The sequence below is a fragment of the Trachurus japonicus genome, chromosome 9 (genome assembly GCF_045865225.1).
Source record: "Trachurus japonicus isolate A0001 chromosome 9, Traja_1.0".
NCBI classification, from domain to species: domain Eukaryota; kingdom Metazoa; phylum Chordata; class Actinopteri; order Carangiformes; family Carangidae; genus Trachurus; species Trachurus japonicus.
Window position 1 is genome coordinate 18,060,103 of NC_140915.1, and position 18,915 is coordinate 18,079,017.

General features: G+C 41.5%; 1 protein-coding gene across 5 annotated transcripts; it reads left to right on the forward strand.

Moving 5' to 3' along the window:
• Positions 1–247: 247 nt before the first annotated feature.
• golga1 (golgin A1) lies at positions 248–18,429 on the forward strand. Of its 5 annotated transcripts, none has more exons than XM_085786320.1 (24): positions 248–398; positions 1,161–1,464; positions 4,581–4,671; positions 5,926–6,000; positions 7,502–7,599; positions 7,682–7,714; positions 9,004–9,132; positions 9,381–9,550; positions 9,777–9,888; positions 10,000–10,083; positions 10,217–10,342; positions 10,475–10,570; positions 11,259–11,354; positions 11,503–11,598; positions 12,163–12,303; positions 12,482–12,556; positions 12,901–12,990; positions 13,388–13,490; positions 13,814–13,974; positions 14,192–14,350; positions 14,470–14,529; positions 14,894–15,118; positions 15,210–15,296; positions 16,251–18,429. In XM_085786320.1, the coding sequence occupies exons 2-24, from the start codon at positions 1,336–1,338 to the stop codon at positions 16,329–16,331; spliced, it is 2,517 nt and encodes an 838-aa protein (XP_085642446.1). In that variant the 5' UTR covers positions 248–398; positions 1,161–1,335; the 3' UTR covers positions 16,332–18,429. The 5 variants fall into 5 exon arrangements, with proteins under 5 accessions (XP_085642446.1, XP_085642447.1, XP_085642449.1 ...); XM_085786321.1 differs by having other exon boundaries at positions 9,777–9,867; XM_085786323.1 differs by lacking the exon at positions 9,004–9,132.
• The last annotated feature ends 486 nt before the right edge of the window (positions 18,430–18,915 follow it).

Here is an 18,915-nt window from a genome sequence, read left to right on the forward strand (position 1 = left end):
TATACATTTAAACTCTGAGTAACACCCTATTGAAAACCAAACAGTCATTCATTCATGCACAGAGTTGCTGTGTAGGCCTGCAGCTGCAACACTGCTGCTATTCATGTTCTCGCCTGCAGGTGGCGGAGGGAGCGTCTCTCGTGGCTCCGCCCACATCCAGTCGACAGCCCCGGATCTGGCCAATGAGCAGAGGGTCCCGGCCGTGACGTCACAGTCATCTGTGTTGGGTGATTACGTGTAGCTCCACAGTTAGCAACAGCTAGCTTGTCAGACGGGACACCGTCAACGTCGTCTGTCACTACGGTAGCTGTTGTTTGAGGGTATGTAGAGAAAATGAAGTGTACAGTTATTGAGCACTCGGAAAACGCCACGGAGTGAAATTGTTCGAGTTTAATACGGTAAGAGAAGAAGCGACTTCAGAGAACGAGCAAGCTAGCCACAGCTAAGAGATCACCCAGTGGTGGTAACGTTAACTCTCATTGTTATGGCTACAAGAGTTAGCTGGCTAGCTGTCTGTCAAAACATAGTCGGACAGTTTAATTGTTCGTTTATTATAGACATGATAAGACACCGTAAGTCCCATACTGTTACCTATTAACGCATTAGCTAGACGACTGGGTTCACAGTTTGAGCACACTGCAGCTCAGATATGGAGAGACTTTTAGTTTCAAAGTCCCGAAGAATTTCATTTTTAAGGCTGGTTTTGCTTTCCATTGCGATTGTTTTGGATGAGTAGTGTTATCACCCCAGTAATAGATTTTATGAGCTGTATTAGAAGGTCATGTGTTGAAAAGTTTAAAGGTGTGTAAATGAGTAGTCAGAAGATTGTCATCTGTCTTGAGTAATACTCTGATCAGAGGTAGTATTTTTTTTGACAGTTGTGGGATGTATTCAAAACACTGGTTGCTTTTTTAGGCAAATATCTTGTAGCATCAATGAGAGTCTTCTATATAAAAATTAGATCACTTCCTGGAAAGGACCTATAGAGTAGATTAAACATCTGTCATTGATGTTTCAGAATTGGTTACCCATTATACTGTATGATGTTGATAGAGGATTGAAAAAGAGTGTGTATTGATCTTGTTGCTGGGCTCATTATCCAATGTAAACACTGTCAATCTTTGCATTTAAATAAGTGTCTTTTCCTTTGCTTTTTCTAGATGTAGCAGAATGACATTCCCAGCACAAGTGTCTGTTGAGTGGTACCACATAAGGACGTGGCTCTGTTTCAGCCCTCAGAGCAAGGAGCCATAAACTTAATGCATCACATGAAGTCAGTTACTCTCCACAGACTGGGAACTGCACTCAAAAAGAGATACTGAAAGGGCAGATAATATGTTTGCAAAGTTGAAGAAGAAGATCGCAGAAGAGGCTGCCACAGCACCGCGGAGTGGCGTTCGTATACCACGCACCATCAGTAAAGAATCCATCACCTCAGTGGGGGCAGACTCGGGGGATGACTTTGTAAGTAACGCTGTGAAATCAACACCAGTCACTAACATGGTTTTAGTGGATTTATAGATGGTTCGTAACCAGCTTTTGGATGTTGCATTGCACTAAAACGTGTCTTGGCCTTTGTAATGTAATGTAAAGACTTGAGATGGAGCAGGGCAGCTTTGTCCTTACTGGTTCATTTCAATTAACCTACTGAATGTTTTCATAGTGTGTCACTAATCTAAATGTCGTCCTAAATCGGGCATTTGTTGCAGTGATATAAACAAAAAAATGAACCATGTGTTTGTGGATATTAAATTACAACAGAGTTAAGAGTGCCGCTCTGTGCTCATCTTCTCTTGTGCTCACGTCAATGAATAGCACACTGCTGGCTGTTAGATTGTTTCCTGTGGTTGGTTTGGATCATGTTACCTTAGGTAAACACATGGATTTGAAAAAGGATGTCGAGTCACACAGCACTGCACTTCCACTAAGTCATTAAATGATGAATTGATTTTTTTAAATAGTAGCTTGTTTATTTTTGTGTTGATCGACTAATCCATTAACCCGTTGGCATTTCAGGAGATTCTTATGGTGGTAAAGTGAATATTGAAGAGATGCCTTAATGATATTGCCTCAGGCTTCAGTTAACTGAACATTTTATAGTTATATAGCATTTTATGGAGAAAATGACTAATGAAGTAATTAAGAAAATCATTGGCAGATTCATTTCTGATGAAAATGCTCTGACTAAATCCTCACAGACAACAGAGTATATTTAAAACACATGATCAATTGTTGCTATATCTGTTCTTACAGGTGCTTGAATGGACCTCACTGTGTTGAGCTGTCAGACATTAAAAAATAGGTCAGACCTCAAAACATACTCATTGTGAACACACGCAGCACCTTGAATTTGTGTAGATGGCATGTCTGTCAGTCCTGGTTGTCCAGTCTTTGATATTTGGGCCAGTTGTCTGAACGTCAGAGATTCTCTGGCAGCTGATGTTGATGCTGATGGCTGTGGTCCAGCTGCATTAGTAATCCCCTCTGTGACTGGATAAGAGCCTTTTACTGCTTCTGCTCTGTGTTATTGAGCCCCAGGGACCATCTCATTGTGCAACATCACTGCCAAATGTATAGATGCTTGGTATTAAATGAGCTATATGTAAATTCTGCTATTGCTACAAAGTCAGTGTTAGCACTAGCTGCTGTTAACTGACAAGTCTAGAAGAAATGTTGAGTTCAGCTTTCAAATTTCATTCTTTCACTCGGCGTCTTTATTTTGCCTCTGGCTTCAGTAAAAGAAAAGGCGCGACAGAAGCAGTCAGTATGCTTACCAGCTAGACCTTGTCCACTTGTCCTTTCTGTCACTTTCTCATTCTGAGTCACAGTAGCATAGTCTGCCGTGAAGAAGTAGCTGCCAAGAGGACGAATTATAAACCTCTTTAACTGTAATTTCGACAGCGACAAAAGCTCTTGTCAAACATTCATCACCCTGACTACCTGAGCACTGTTTTTCTCATTTCACAGTATTTTCTGAACTAAACGTTTTTGCCCACATATTGATTAGAGAACACTGTTTTCTGCCTGCAATGTAATGAAAAACAGATTGAAAACTGATCGGTGGACTTTGCTGTCATGCCATTTGTCAGTGTGAATTAGTTTCTGTAGCACCCGCAGCAATATCCTGGAATTTGAAACCAGTGCTGATAGGAGCCTTGGTTTTAGAAACAGTCACCGGTCAGGCTGCTCCAGGTGACAGGACTGGGTGTGACCGACATTACTATAGATTAATGCTGGTGACTCTTTTGTATTGGGTGCGTGTAGGGTGGATACTCCCAGTCGTAAGACCAACCAGTGTGACATGAAGCCCTGTTTTCACACCTGGATGTATTCAAACGCCAGAAAAGAAAACACTCATTTATGATTCTGTCTTTTAAAAAAATTTTAATCTGGTCCCTCAACGCTGCTTCTGTTGGCTCAGCTGTGCACTCAGATATTTTTAGGGTCTTGTTGAGCTTTTCCCACATTGTTTTCAAGAGAAACGCTCCTGCCGTTGTTTGTAAAGGAAATCCATATCAGTGGAGAAGCTCTGTTCACTGAAGCCGACGGTGGGATCTCTCCGAGGGGAAGCCAGACTCCTGAGGCTGTAGCAGCTCCATCTCAGTTGCACTTGGTTAAATTATTTAGTGAAGTTGCTGAGTGGCGCGTTGCTGCCATCTGATACAGTGGCTTCAGAAAGTAGTTGAACCCCTTCACTTTGTTGTGACTTTGTAGTGTAGATCTTTTGAAATATGTATGTTTATTTTGGTATATAGGAGGAATTTCATACATACGTTACGTATATGTAAATAATGAAGTTTCCCATCTAACACAAAAACAGAAAATAGAAAGGCCAGTCAAAATAAAAAATGGAGTTGGAGTTGGTGTTGAACGATGAGAGGACAAAATGCAGACAAGAGGGAAAAAAAGCAAAGAGAAAATGGAGTTGTAAGGTATTTATTGTGTTGTAGATTTATTTCTCTATTGATAAAACTGCCGTGTTTGCCCATCCGTCACCGTAATTCATCATGATGACAGTTTTTTGCAACTCCATTAAAAACCAGACACTGGAAACTCTCATTTATCAACAACAATAATGTGTGTAAAAAAGTGAAGTGACTGTGTGTGTCGTCGTGTTTCTGGTAAAATAAAAACTACCCAACCCAGCTTCCTGTCATGACACTGGCTGATAGCATCTGGTATCATAAGCTGTCATTTTCTAGAATAAATGCATGAAATAAATAGTTAAAAGGAGAAAGAAAGAAAGAAAAAATATCGGCTGAAGCATTAACTTATTATAATTCGTTTTTACATAATGCCACCTGCAATTTACCAGTACCAATATGACATGATTCTTCCTCAACAGCGTGGTGTGACAACAGGGCGTGTGTCTGTGATCTAAAAGTTCAAACACAAACTTTTTAGTTCTGGATTTAATATGTGTCCCCACATATAGTATCTGGTCAGTCAAAAGATTCAAAGACTAACAAAAAAAAAAGTAACCACTGAAACTCTTTTGACTGTTGCATCTCAGTGTGAGTGATTTCCATATGTGATCAGTATCGGCCTGTTGAATAACACAGCTGTGTTTGTGTCTCCAGGCGTCCGATGGCAGCAGCTCCAGGGATGACCTGCCCGCCCAGCTTCTCAGGAGGAACGACCAGATCCGGAGGCTGGAGGCCAAGCTCTCAGGTAGGACATGTCAGGCTGAGTCTAAGCATCTGGCAGAGCATCAGAGAAATCTTGTAGCGGTCCTGCACTGGCCTTGTAACAAGAGATCCAATCCTCTCTAATTCAATAACATCAAACGACCCACTTATGTTGTCATCTGATAAAAGGCTGATGCATTAACCAGCGCAGTCTTTTCTACACTGTATTATTTAACCTGTTAATGATGCAGTAAACCATCAGCCTGAAGCCTAGAGCACTTTCAATTTATCTACTTCTATTTCTCTCTAAGACAACTATAGCATCCATTATGAATAAAGGCGCTTTTAATAAAGTCCAAGACCATCAGAAATATAGAGATACAGACAGGCCGATGTGTCTGAGTTCACAGGATCATGCATCTGAAACAACCATCTAAATGTTTTTGTATAACACACTGTGGGTCTGAAAGTCAGTATACTACAACTACAAACAGTTTATGAGCCTTATAGTCATGGTAGGAATAATTATTATGCCTCCACGCCGCTGGCCGCTGTGACCGAAGGTCTTCTGTCCGTCCCATTCTCATCAACAAGATATCTCAATAACACCTTGAAGGAATTTCTTCAAATTTGGCACAGATTTTCAACTGGACTCTAATTAATTTAACTGGATTTTGATGCTTAAATGTCAGAGGTTAAGGAACACAAGTCCCTTCACACAAAAGCTACATCCTCCAGAGGACAGGGCCTACAAAGGTGTTGACCTTTCGTAGCCATAGGAGACCGTGAAGGCCAAACTGAAATGAAATGGTTTGGTGTATGGAGGATTTTCATTTTCCATCACCAGCTGTTCCTACTTTTTTATTTTTGACAAAAACTAGAGGTTTTAAATGGGTTTTAATAATCATATTATATAATATATATAATTATATTATATAAAAAATGTAATGATTTGATGTTTTTTCCTCTACTTAGTATAATAGCTTCTCTTTCCTGTGGGTGCCTTATGTTAGTTCCTTAGAAGAGGTTAAAGGTCGCACATTGGCCGCATGCCTTTTAACCAGTATGGTTTTCTCAGATAAGAAAATCATTAGTTTTACCTTCCATTATTTCTCAACCATGTTCTCCCTTTTGTTTTCTCCCTCTCCTTTTATTCACTCTCTCTCTTGCCTCTCTTTACCGTCATCTGCCTGTTCCTCCTCCTCATGTTTGTGTGGGTTGTGTGTTGGTGTGTGGTTGTGTGTGTGTGTATGTGTGTGTTTATACCCCATCCCATCACCCTACTTCCCAACACTAGACTACGCTGAGCAGCTACGAATTATGCAGAAGACCAAGGACAAGCTTGAAATTGCATTAGAAAAGCATCAGGATTGTACGTACCTCTACTCTCCTCCCACTTAGCTTCCTCTCTCTCTCTCTCATCTGTCTGTTGGCTATTAGCAACCATCACCTAGCGCTTCCTCACTTCCTCCTGTGACGACAGGTTTCTCTACTCTAGATGCTAATATCATGGGCTTTAGAGGTTTGCTTCGGGAGCTCTTGGTGCTTTTCCCCTTTTATGTAAAAATCCACCCTCAGACCTTTTCCACTAATACTTGTTCAGCACAGTAATTCAGGGTTGTGTGAGTGACTGCCTTCACTCTGTCTGCCCCACACTTCTGCTGTAGCAGCAGCACTCTAACTCTTTCCTATATTTCCCCACAGTGGTGGTTGTACATCCATTGTTTTCAGTGGGATGTACGCACACAAGAATTAAATATCTTGCAATCTTGTGTATTTTTTGCATCTTATGATGTTGATGTCTTTAACTACTCTTTTCTGTCCGTGACTGCTAGTATTTAACTCATGCTCTTGATGTTGAATCTTAACTTTTTTTTGGGCGACTTTCATACCTGAAGTTGAGACTGAAACTTAGATCAGTTCATTTGCACTCTGCTGTGCAGCAGCAGGCTTGGTCAACACGGCCGGAGATGAACCTGTGATGATCCCTAGCCAGTGTCCATCTGACACATGATGAGATCATTTTATTTTATTTTGATGATGCATTTCACTCGTTCATTGTTGTGACTTTGTATCTTCACTCACCCACGTAGTAGCTAGGTGAAGTCAGTGAAGTGGGACAAGGGATGCCAGGGTGTTTCTTGTCTCAGTATAAACACATCTGCAAAATAAAGATTAAAAACAGTGTAGTCACAAAGTCCTTTTTTTCAGTTGTAAAACAAAAGAAATGTTGAACCAATGAAAACGATGAGAAATGAGGCGCTCTGTTTTTGAAACGCTGCGATAGCAGAGCTGGAAAGTGATGCAGCTGTATCCAGTGGGCATTAAGGTTTATCAGGAGGTTTGCAGATCAAGTTCTCACTTCTCAGAGGATTAATCATTTTTCCTGAGGCCCTTCTAATGTTTTCTTTTTTTTTTGGCCCTGTAGCTCTTCCCTTTTGCATCCCTCAGATCTAACTTTCACATGTTAGTTCCTGTTAAAGAGGAGTGAGCTTTTACCTCTGATAGTGGTAAATTGCACAGCCTGTTGTTATTTAATGTTGAGGTTGAACCAACATTGAATCTTCTACAGTCTTTAGGAGTTTGTTTCATGACATCAGGGTGGATTTTTTCCCCTAAATCTCTTACACATGATGTTAGCGTCAACAGACTGCTTTCTAATAACGTCGTCATTTTCCATGCATTGCTCATCTTTGCCTCTCTCTGCTTCTGAGATGAGCACACTTCTTAATCCGACTCAAACTTTTCACAGCTACTAATGGTGCCACTGTCTGTGCTCTTTAATCCTTCTGTTCTCTTCGGCCACATACAAACCTCTCTCTGTGGTTTCCATGTTTTCCTCTCTGTCTCTCTCCTTCACTGTCACTGCTCAGCCTCCATAAAGAAACTTCAGGAGCAGAATGAGACTCACCAGGTCAGCAGAGCCAAAATGGCAGAGGGCATGGCTCTAGCACTAGAGAAGAAGGACCAGGTAAACGCCGCTCTCTCCACCACATAGCACAGTGCTGACCTGGAGCCTGTGTATTCATCTTTTTTTTGTTATTTATCTACAGGAATGGACGGAGAAGATGGCCGATGTGGAAAAGGTTAGTCCTATCAGTGTCATGCTATTTGAAGATTTTAAAATAAGTAAAAATTTTAACTTTTTCTAAAAGCAAATGCAGTACAATACTTAAAGTACTGCTTTAAGCTGCTGTTTTGTTTGGTTTCTCTGGGCTGGTGTGAAAACTGAAGAAAAAACAGATTTGAATTCAAAAGTGAAAGTGCTGTTAAATACACCTGCTTATCATGAGCTGCTGAGAAATGACTTGCTGCTTCAGGAAGGAAGTGATCAGAGCTGTGTTAGATTTTGGTTGTTTGAGTCGTTCTCTCTCAAAATGTACATGAGATTAGTGCAATGAAGCAACCACAGAGTTAACATCTGTACAATTTCTGTAAAAAAGAACCCAGTGACAGCCAGGGCTGGAGAAATTATGTTTTCAAGTCGTCAATCTGTCCTATTCTTGTGGACACAGAGTCTCAGTAATTTCTCTGTAGTCAGTCAATCCTTAGAGTTAAATGGATAGTTCAACATTTTGGCAAATTGGCCCATTGCCATAATCCCTATAGTCATAGCAGTAGGTTTGTTATCTTTAATTGTCGGTGCAAGCTATTTTTAGAACGCAAGCTGCTCAGAGCTACGCTACCCTCATCAAACTCATCAAATACACAATCCAACAACTCCAAAACGCTCTCGTGGACAAGTTGTGACGTGCACATTCACCACGCTATGAGATAATAACGGAACGTTACGAGACGGAGTTGATTTTGAGGTAAATTTATGCAAAACCAGTTTTTCGGCAAGCAGTCTCTGCATTTGCCTCAAAAACAACTCTGTCTTGTAATGTTCCGTTATTAGCGTAGTGAATGTGCAGGTCACAACTTGCCAAAATGTTAAACTATCCCTTTAAGGATGAAGCGGTTACTGAGACACACAGATTCATACACTAATGATGACTCAAAGGTCAAAAAAGGCAAAAGCCAAAATTGGGGTGATAACATTTTTCTATCCAAATAGTCAAAAGGTCAACTTCACTGTGACATCATAATGTTCTGTTAAAACACTTCTGGCCTTTACACAATGCTGTAACTCAGGAAGGAGAGACTGGTATTTACTGCAACCTGACTGGTTGGTGGAGGAAACAGCCATGAGGAGAAGAGTCTAGCTTCTCTGTCCAGCTTTTTGTTTGTTTGTTTGTCTGTAATCAATCTGAAGCTGACAGCTCCAAAGCACTAATAGGAGTCAAAATGTCCACAGGGAACTTTGGCACTTTCTATTAAAAGCTTAGATGGGACAAAGCTGGTGCTCATCGGTGTAACTGTTGTGTTTGTTTAGGACAAGGCTGCCCTGTCAGCCCGACTAGACGAGATGATGGAGCAAAGCTTAGCACTCTTCCAGAAAAGAGATGACCTGGATGAACTGGAGGGCTTTCAGCAGCAGGAGCTCGCTAAAGTTAAACACATGGTGCGTACATGTGGAGTTACTTTTGTAGCATCTCAAAAAAACAGTAATGCTGTGTGAGATTGAATTCAAAACTGGAGACGAGCTGAAAAGAAAGACGTAATTTAAAGTCAGTGGGAGTGTGTGAGCCTCAGTGTACAGGTCCTTTTTGGCACAGTGTATGTTTTGAATTGGGATTTTATTTCGCTAGGGTTTGTAGTCGTGCTTCCTTTAGATCATGGTTTGTTTTTTTCCCCATTCATGTTGACCAGTTGCTGAGGAAGGAGGAGCAGCTGACCCAGCAGGAGCTCCAGCTCCAGCAGAAAGAGGCTGAGGCTCAGTCCGCCAAGCGAAACCTGTCCGAGGCTCGGGGGAAGCTCCGCACTCTGGAACAGCAGCACGAGGAGAGCAGCAGACTTAACTCTGAGCTGGAAATAGAGCGGTAAGTGAGCTCCATCTTTATAGTATTACGCCATGATCATGAGCTTTATGAGCTGGATAGATTTATAAGTACTGTCTTTACACACACAGCGTTTTCCCAGTATTCCTGTGCTATTAGATAACAAAGCCTGAACAATTGAATGCATGAAAAAAAATAGGAGATTCATTATGGCCTCTTTGTAAAAGAAAAGAAATGAGACAGAGTGCATCTGATTTGATTTGTGCAGAGAGGAGCTGCTGCTGCTCAGAGAGGAGGCAGAGAAGAAGATGAGTGAGCTGGAGGGACGATGCCGGGAGCTGCAGTCAGTCATCCAGCAGGTCTCTGAAGACTTCCAGAAGGTCAGTTGTGGAGCATTAGCTGCATTAAGAAAATTCAAACCTTAAATTTAATAATAAAAAAAACGCTCTTCAGTCAAAGAGAAAATAAATTTGTGAACTTTTGCTTTTCAGTCACAGATCATGGTGACGTCTTTGGAGAAGTCCCTCCAGGATCTACAGACCGAACACGACGCCCTGAAGCTGCAGCAACAAAAGGTCAGAATAAAATAAGTAGAGCAAGTTATAAAAACTATCTGATGAAAGAGTGTGAACCAGGTAGTGGAAACATTAAGTCACAGGGATACGACACTATATAACTAATTTTGTGGGTTGTTTGGTCTTTCACCAGGCTGCTGTGACAGAGGAGGACAAGGAGCGCTTGTTGGCGGACCTTCAGAAGAAAGTGACCTCCCTAGAGAGACGACTTCAGGGCAACCTGAGCCAGGACGAACATCTACAGGAGCTTCTTCAGGAGGTGAGGACTGAGTTTAGACCCGTGTCCAATAGATTAAGTCATTTAGATTACTGTCTGTTTACGTGCTGGGAAAGAAATAGTGGCAGAACCTCAGTGTGTTGTTTACCAGTGCTGCTGTTGTTGGGTTTTCAGAAGTCCAGCCTGGAGCAAAGTCTGGAGGAGACTAGAGGGGAGCTGGTGGCTGTTCGGACAAACCATGCTGATACTGTCAGCTCTCTGGAGGCTCAGGTAATAACCTGAAACCTTATCTCTGGTAAAGTCCTGCATCCATTATCATACTGTGAGCCAACAGATCTGCAAGACCTGGGGATACAGATGTTGTGGACCTTGTCATACCCAGTTGAGCAGCTGAGATGGGCAAAACTAGTTGCTTTCAGTGACCCAGTCCCTTAAAATAAGTTGCTGCAGAGAGGCTGTTTAGCTCAGTGGGTGGAGCGGGCGCCCCATGTGCAGAGGCTATAGTCCTCTCTGCAGCCGGCACGGGTTCGAATCCCGCATCGGGTGGCCCTTTGCTGCATGTCATTCCCCCTTTCTCTGCCTCCCCATTTCCTGTCTCTCTCAACTAACCTGTCAATAAAGGTAAAATAAACCCAAAAATATACAAAAAAAACAAAGTTGCTGCAGGGACAACACCTTGCTCAGATTTTCAACTAGGAGGAGTTGTTCAGACAAAAGATGCTGGGTGCAGCAGTTTCTCTCTAGGCGCCTATGCCTCCTTGTTTGGGGCAATTGAATAAAGACAGCAGCAGTCAGGGGGAAAAAAAAGAAAGAAAGGGGGGGAAAAAACCTTGTGTACTCCCTTTTCTAAAGATGTTGTTTCCCCAGCTTTCATCCTTTAAACAGACTACATCATCAAAGGAAAAACTATCTCACAATTCCCTCTGGCTAAACATGTATCTTTGTTGTCTGGCCGCAGGTTTCCAGAATGAGCTGCAGCATCACTGAGCTGCAGACCCTCCTCCGACACAAAGACGACTCCTCAAGGTCCTACAGGGAGAGAACAGATGCCCAGGTTAGAAATCACACACTAGAGCAACATTTGCTCTACGCAGCTTCTTGTTTTCTTTGGTTGTCCACCTGAACATTTCTGTGTCTGTTGATGTTTTCACACCGTTGAGAGTCCGGTCACAGTCAAGTCACTGTGCTGGTCTGTGTTTCAGGTTGCTAACCTGGAGCAGCAGATCACAGAGAGCACAGAGAGACTGAGAAGTGCAGAGCAGCAAGCCACGGAGAAGGAGCAGCACATGGAGAAATTGGTGAGGACCGCAACTTTCATCACACGAAATGAAACAAAATTTGTTGACCTTGTTCAGTACAACAACACATTGTTATACACCTGTTCAGCAAACACTTTCAGCACTCTATGAGAGCCATCAGAAAGTGTTATTATACTCAAAATGCAAATAAATACCATTATTGCACATACATAGAAACATACTGTCATTCGAAATGACTTCTCCAGCTCTGCCTGTTTGTGTTCGATGAATGAATTTGAACTCTGACTTAGAGGCTTAGATCTGCCTATCACCTGCCTGCTCCAGGTTGACAAACCAAACAAAGGATCAAACTCTAGATTTATAAAATCTAGTCAATTCCTGCCGCCATTCCCATGCTGTCTAATACTCTATATTACTGCTCTCCAGTCAACCAAACATCCAGAAGAGAGTAAATTACACCACATTTGCATTTCTTATCATTAATTAAGACAATAGTCCTTTGCATGCAAGCTCTTTTTGAGTAAATATGCCGTGATTCTTAATTTGGTTAAAAGTAAATAAAAGGATGTATATTCTAATTGTGCTCATATGTGCTTTGTTCAGCGAGGAGAGTGGAGTGCGGAGAAAGCCTTTCTCGATCAGCAGGTCAGTTTGTTACAGCAGCAGAGTCAGGAGAAGACGAGTCGACTGGAGGAAAGCATCAGCTGTTTAGAGACAGACAAACAGACACTGCAGCACAAAGTGGTACGTTCTTCATCTGTTCATTCATCCCAGATTTGTGTGCGAGCTATAAACTATTCCAGTTATTTTCATGTGACTGTCTTTTTTTTTGTCTCAATCAGATGTCAGATAATTGGTAATGTAAATATATTAGTTGAAGATCGAGTGTCAAGTTGTATTTTTCCTTTTTTCTTCCTGTCAGGCTGATCTGGAGAAGCAGAGGGATGATGTGAACTCTACACTGAGGCAGCAGACAGAGGAGCTGGAGGAATGCAGGGTAACAACCATTTAAGATTAGATTAGATTAGATACACATTTATCGTATTCTCTGCTGATATTCAGTGGTTTAAAATAGGAAAATGTAATGTGACATGTCCATCTATTCAGTATCTAAATGCATAAAAATATGTCTTGGGTCAGAAACACACAGCCTTACATGCTTTAGATAGTTGTCGTCTTCATGCATAGTGATACAGATTCTTTTACTTGGACTGAAAATGAAATGAAATTCTCAAAACAACTAAAATAAAAAAACTCAGTGAAGATAAAAACCGGAATGCTCAAGGAACCGATTCAGGTGTTTTCATACTCCTCACTTCCTGTTTGTGTCTGTCCCCTCAGACGGAGCTGAACAGCCGACAGACAGTCAGCACCGAAATCGCCAAAGCTTTGGAAGAAACCAGACGACAGAAGGAGGAGCTGCAAACACAGGTGTGTGGGTGAACACACACCATGCAGAAAGACAACAGCTAACATGCTCCTTCACAAACAATGCAGGAGCCGCCATCTGTACTGTAACATATAAAGTGACCAGGTTTTTTCTGCATCAACTGGTCATAAACTGTGATCTGATCTCCTTCATAGTCATAAATGAGGAAAACAATGTGTTTAAGATGATATCACACAACATTTATGCTTTACATCTTTATTGAACACAATCCTTTAATCTTCACAGCTCTGGTGGAAACAGTACCTGAATCTATGAATGTAGTAACTGGTTGAATCTCCTGTACATTGACTCACTGTGTGAAGGCGGTGTGGAAGAAATTCAGAGCTGGTTTGTGACTCTTGTGCTTGTGTAATGAAAACTGTTTGCACTTGATGTCAGGTTGGAGAGCTGTCTGCATCCCTTCAGTCGTCACAACAGGAAGTGACCACTGTCACTGAGAAGCTGACGCTGAGAGAAGAGGACATCAAGACTCTCCAGAATGGTACACACACGCACGCACACACAGGAGCAAGGTGTTGATTGATTTCCAAACCTGGATAATGTAGCATGGTCGTCTTTGGGTTAGACTAAATTTACCTTTATTACCTTAAATTACCTTTAACTACAATTAGTGTTGCATTTAAAGGCAGGATCTTCCACCCTGACAACAACACCGGTATCTCTGATCAGAACATAACAAAACTGAAAATGTCATCTAAGATTTAAAGATAGTGATAAATAGGAAGCAGACAAAATAACTGAAACATGTATTTTAGTCTGATCGGTGTTAGTAAATTGCTTTGTGTGTGTGTGTGTGGGTTGTAGAGGTGCAGAGTCGGCAGGCATCTGCGGTCCAGCTCCAGGAGGAGGTTGAGCGGCTGCGAGCTCAGCTGGAGCAGATGGAGCAGGACAGAGACTCCCAGTTGTCGGGCCTGAGGACGGAGCTGCTCAGTCAGACTCAGCAGCTGGACAGCTGCCAGGCACGGGTCAGTGTTCACACACATGGTCACAGCATCATATACATGTAAATATACTTAAATATACATCATCTCATGGAATGTAAAGAGTTTCTCCGACATAGGATATAGACTTGACTGATAGGCATTGACATTCTATTTACACTTATTACACAAATAATCTGCTGCTCCGTAAAAAGCCACTAATGAAACATGAATTGTCCCTGGTTCCTTGTGTGTGGTGCAGATCATGTACCTGGAGGTGGAGGTGGAGACTCTGACGGAGCAGCTGCAGAGCCCTGAGGTGTGCGAGGAGGATCAGAACGGCAGCGTGACGGTGGACGATCTGGATCACATTCAGAAAGTCAACAGAGAGCTGGAGCAGCAGCTGAGCGACAAGAACAGGGTCCGACAGCTTCACAGTCTCACCTGCTTTTTAACCTTACATCCATTTAATCTGAGAGCAAATATATCCTGTAGATATACTGGAGTCAGTCAGTCATTGTCCTGGCCGTTGTCTTGCAGACGATCAAGCAGCTGCAGCAGAGACTGGCAGAACTGAAGAGGACGCTGCAGAAGGAACTGGTGAGAGAAAATGAATCTGTCTTGTTGTCGTGGTAGGGAGATGATTACATGCTGAAAACTTCTCTATCAAAGTGATTCAGTTTTTTTTAAATAATTGGACAAAACAAATTGAGGCAGCCCAGTCTTGATGATGTCATCTGGACTTTTTTTCTCCTCTGAGTTGAACACAAAAACCCTGTTTCCACGTCTGCTAATTTCACTGATCTCTTCAAGCGCAGATCAAACACTCCAAGTCTGCATAAAGTGAGAACTGGTTTAGAATGAGCTCGCGTTGTTTGACGTTTTACAGGGTTCATGTTTATCTTCTTTCTTTGTGTAAATACAAACAGCTGTATGTTCTTTTTCCTTTCTCTGGTCTCTGTAGAAGCTGAAGCCAGAGCCAGAAGCCGAGATGAAGGAGAAGCTGCCTGAGAGCAGAGCAGAAAGGCAGGAGAGGGTTTATTCTGAGCCCCCGCCAGCATCCGCCCCGAGCCCCCCGACCAGCAAAACCACCGTAACCAACACGTCAGACCTCAACGACTCGCGAGAAATCAACTTTGAGTATCTCAAACATGTCGTCCTCAAGTTTATGTCGTCCAGAGACGCTGAGGTGAGTCGACACTCGGTGCGGCGGGTCTGCTCGTGTGCGGTGACTCAGCGTTGCACAGCCAGTCTGAGTGTGTGTCGTGTGTCTCCCTCAGGCATATCAACTGATACGAGCTGTGTCTGTGCTGCTCGGCTTCACTCGTGAGGAGGAGGACATGCTGAAGCAGACTTTGGAGTACAAGGTCAGTGTTTAATAAAACAGATGACTTTCATTTGAATATTTCTGTTATAATAAATATAGATAAGATATATAGACCCTGCAAATAATTGATCAGCCAAGATTCAAGTATTTTTTTGTTAATGTATTGTTCCTGTAATGGAACTTGTATGAACAAGGTTAGAACACATTTTGAGTTTTTCTACCACACTGCTGCTTTCTCTGTGTGGTTATCGATCAGTCCTCGTCCTCATTCTTAGCTAGCGACATCTATACAGTCATGTCACAGAATAGGGCCTCATACACGGACTAAATGGAGGCAGAGCTATTTTATTGTGAGCTCAGAATTAATTTATTTTTTGTATATATTTTTACTTTAATCGATAGTACAGTCGAGAGAGAGACAGGAAATGGGAGGCAGAGAGAGGCGGAATGACATGCAGCGAGGACTGTAGCCTCTGCATATGGGGGGCAGAATTAATACATGTTGGTTAAAGTTTATTAAGTAACAGAATACAGACAAAAGGATGAGACAAGTTGCATACGTGGTGTAGCAGAGTAACACTCTAGGAATTAGCGTAACTTGTGTTTGAATAAAGATAGCAACTCTAATCATGCCAAGAACAACTCAATATAATGTGTCCAACCTTCTATACTGATTTATTTTCCTTTATTGTGGTTTGCAGCTTTTATCTATAAGATAAGGAGAAAATCAATCAATTTCAAGTTTTTAGTTTTGTTTTATTTTATGGACCCTTAACCCTTATTGTACTGTACAGAAGTATTTACTGACTGACTGACTGATGTTAGTAATCAGGTTATCCAGATTCTGAATATATGTTTTACTTGGCAAAACACAAGGGTATGAAAAAAGAAAGTCTTAACTTGGCCCTCAGAAGGTTAACATAAAATGATAAATTTAGTGTAAAAATAGATTCCTTTGAGCCTAATCTGGTGACTGGTTTGTCTTTGGTTGCAGATGTCCTGGTTTGGATCCAAGCCTTCTCCTAAAGGCATCATCCGGCCTTCAGTCTCAGGCAGTTTTACTCAATGGAGTTGATGATGAGCAGCAGAAAGAAGTGAAGCGACGGAGAGATGGGAAGTGAAGGGCCGCCTCCAGGAGGACCAGATCCTTCCCGCATGGCTCCCATCACTGAGCAGGATTCTAGCTTTAAACTCCAAAACAGCCTCCTACAGTTTCCTCTGACGCTGTGTGGGAAGGACTGTGGTCTTCTGCTCTGTGGGGACAGAGAAGGGCTCACACGGGTTAAGGGATAAAGACCTATTCATTACCAGTGGTTGATTTTAACAATGACTTTATTTTCTCGTCAATGGTTGAGGCAGAGACGAAACACACAGATGTGATGTTTCTAGTCAGTGAAAAAAAATGAGACGGGGCATCAGAGAAAGAAATAAGACTGTTATTTTAGTAGCTGTACTACACAGGTCACATCTGTCCTTGTTGGAGCAAATATAAGCTTGTTGTGTTAACTGGACAGTTCAGCCTTTGATTGCTAAAGGACCTTTTCTTTTAATATGAAATGACTTCATGAAAATGTGTCAGTTTAATCCTGATGCCAGTGAGAAGTCATTTCATGATACCTGTCAAATGTCCGTAGCTCACGTTGGTGTCAAAGGACCCAAACTGTCTAACTGTAAAAGTGTCTGTGTGTCAACGTCCTTTAACAATCAAGGGAATCCAGACTGGGACGTGTGTGAGGTGGTACCATCAAATCCACAATCCTTTTGAGAAGCGACAACACTAATAGATCATGGATCATGGGCCATGAGTATCATATCATAAACAGTGAAATGATCATTTCTCTATATAAAAACAAAAATCATCGTTTTGTTTCCCACTGAATCAGTGGGAAAAAGTCTGAGCTGAGCCTTTAGGCAACACTGATGTTTTAGATTTTTAACATCGTTTTAAAGTAACGCACAGACCAACGCACTGCAAAGGATCCCTTCAGTTTGAAGAATTACGATCTAGTTCAGGACGTTGTACGACTGGAAAATGACGTTAGTCAGCTGACGTGTGCCGATATTTCAGGCTTAAAAAAAACCCAGAACACACTTTTATTTTTAGGTCATTAGACTGTTATTACTGTGACCTGAGACTCCTAGCGGCCTCCTTCTCAGATCCCTTCTCAGACTCCAGTCTCACCGTGGTTTCTAACGTAAACCATGTGGAAGATAAAAGACTGACTTGCAGATGAGAACATGCTGCAGTTTGGAAGTACTGCCTGTAAGACTCAGTTCAGGGTAAAAATTAAAATGTCTGGTGCTGGTACTAGAGGACCACAGCTGATCCTGTTTTAGGTCCTTTAACACCAATGTTAGTGATACAGACAATATTTGACCGTGTGGATAATAAATGGTTAAAAAAAAAAAAGTGAATGCTATGTATATGATGACAGGAGGACATGCTCTACCTTTACCTGCCTTTGCTAATGTAAATGAAAGTACATTCCACATGTCTATTTATATATAGAAATATGTACATACAGTATGCATTGAGAAGTTTATAAATCAGTGGATGTAAATGGTTTGATGTGAGCATTTTGCAGTATTTATCATTATAGACCTGAACCCATACACGTTTCTCCCTTAGCTTGTCACTCAGCCCCCCAGTGTGATGTCAGATGTCACAACAACATGCTGATATTTATTTTTACATCAGTGGGAAGCACAGGGAATCTGCATGCCTGCTGTTTAAACTGGATCCCTAAAGCAGCCTGGCCACTCTTTTACAAATCCCTTCGTTTTCAATGGCCAGAAGATTATGCCTTTGTATTCATTCCAGTGATATGCACATAATGTGGAGCAGGACCACATCAGGAAACTTATCTGTCACAGAAATCTGTATCACTGGTGTTTGTTTTTCATTCGAGGTTGTGTGTTGAAATCAGTCTTTGTAAAGGGGTACATCTATCTGTGTCATTATACTGCGTGTGGAGATGTTGAGAGTAACGTTTGAGTAATATGCTGTCTTCAAGAGAATCAAAAAAGACATTGAATGCACTTTTTAACCCGGTTGATTCTGCTGTGTGAAACCCTGAAACACAACTTCTACAATCACTACAGCTTGTGTGTCTTCTGCTTTTTATGATTTAACAACTGCTGCAAGTCTCCTGTTTCCCACCTTAATAATAAATCGGAAATGACAAAATCACTTCTTCTGACTTCAGATCCTGCATATTTGCAATCCATTATTACTTGCCTACGCACATTTTGTTTGACACCTGTTACAGCATTCATTCCAGCAATATTTTATTTCTTAATAGTGGTGTGGAAGCGTTTGAAAAGATTTTTCAAATTTGATCAGTTAATATTAATTTATGTTTTGGTTTGGGGAGTGATGATAATGCAATGTAACAATTAGAAATTTTTTTAACATTATTGTATTACTGATATTTTGGTAGTTTGTTAGTTTTGTTTAAACATTAACTTTGATTATTAGATTGATAAGATTAGATACAATAAAAGAGAATAAAGCTAAAAAATAAAAAACTTAAAAAACTAAAATTACTAGAAAGTTAAAAAGAGACAACTGCACCAGTGTCTCGTCTCCAGTACGGAGACTGATACCTGATGGAGCTACTGCTGATGTTGGTCAAACTATTGATTATATTATTTTCTGA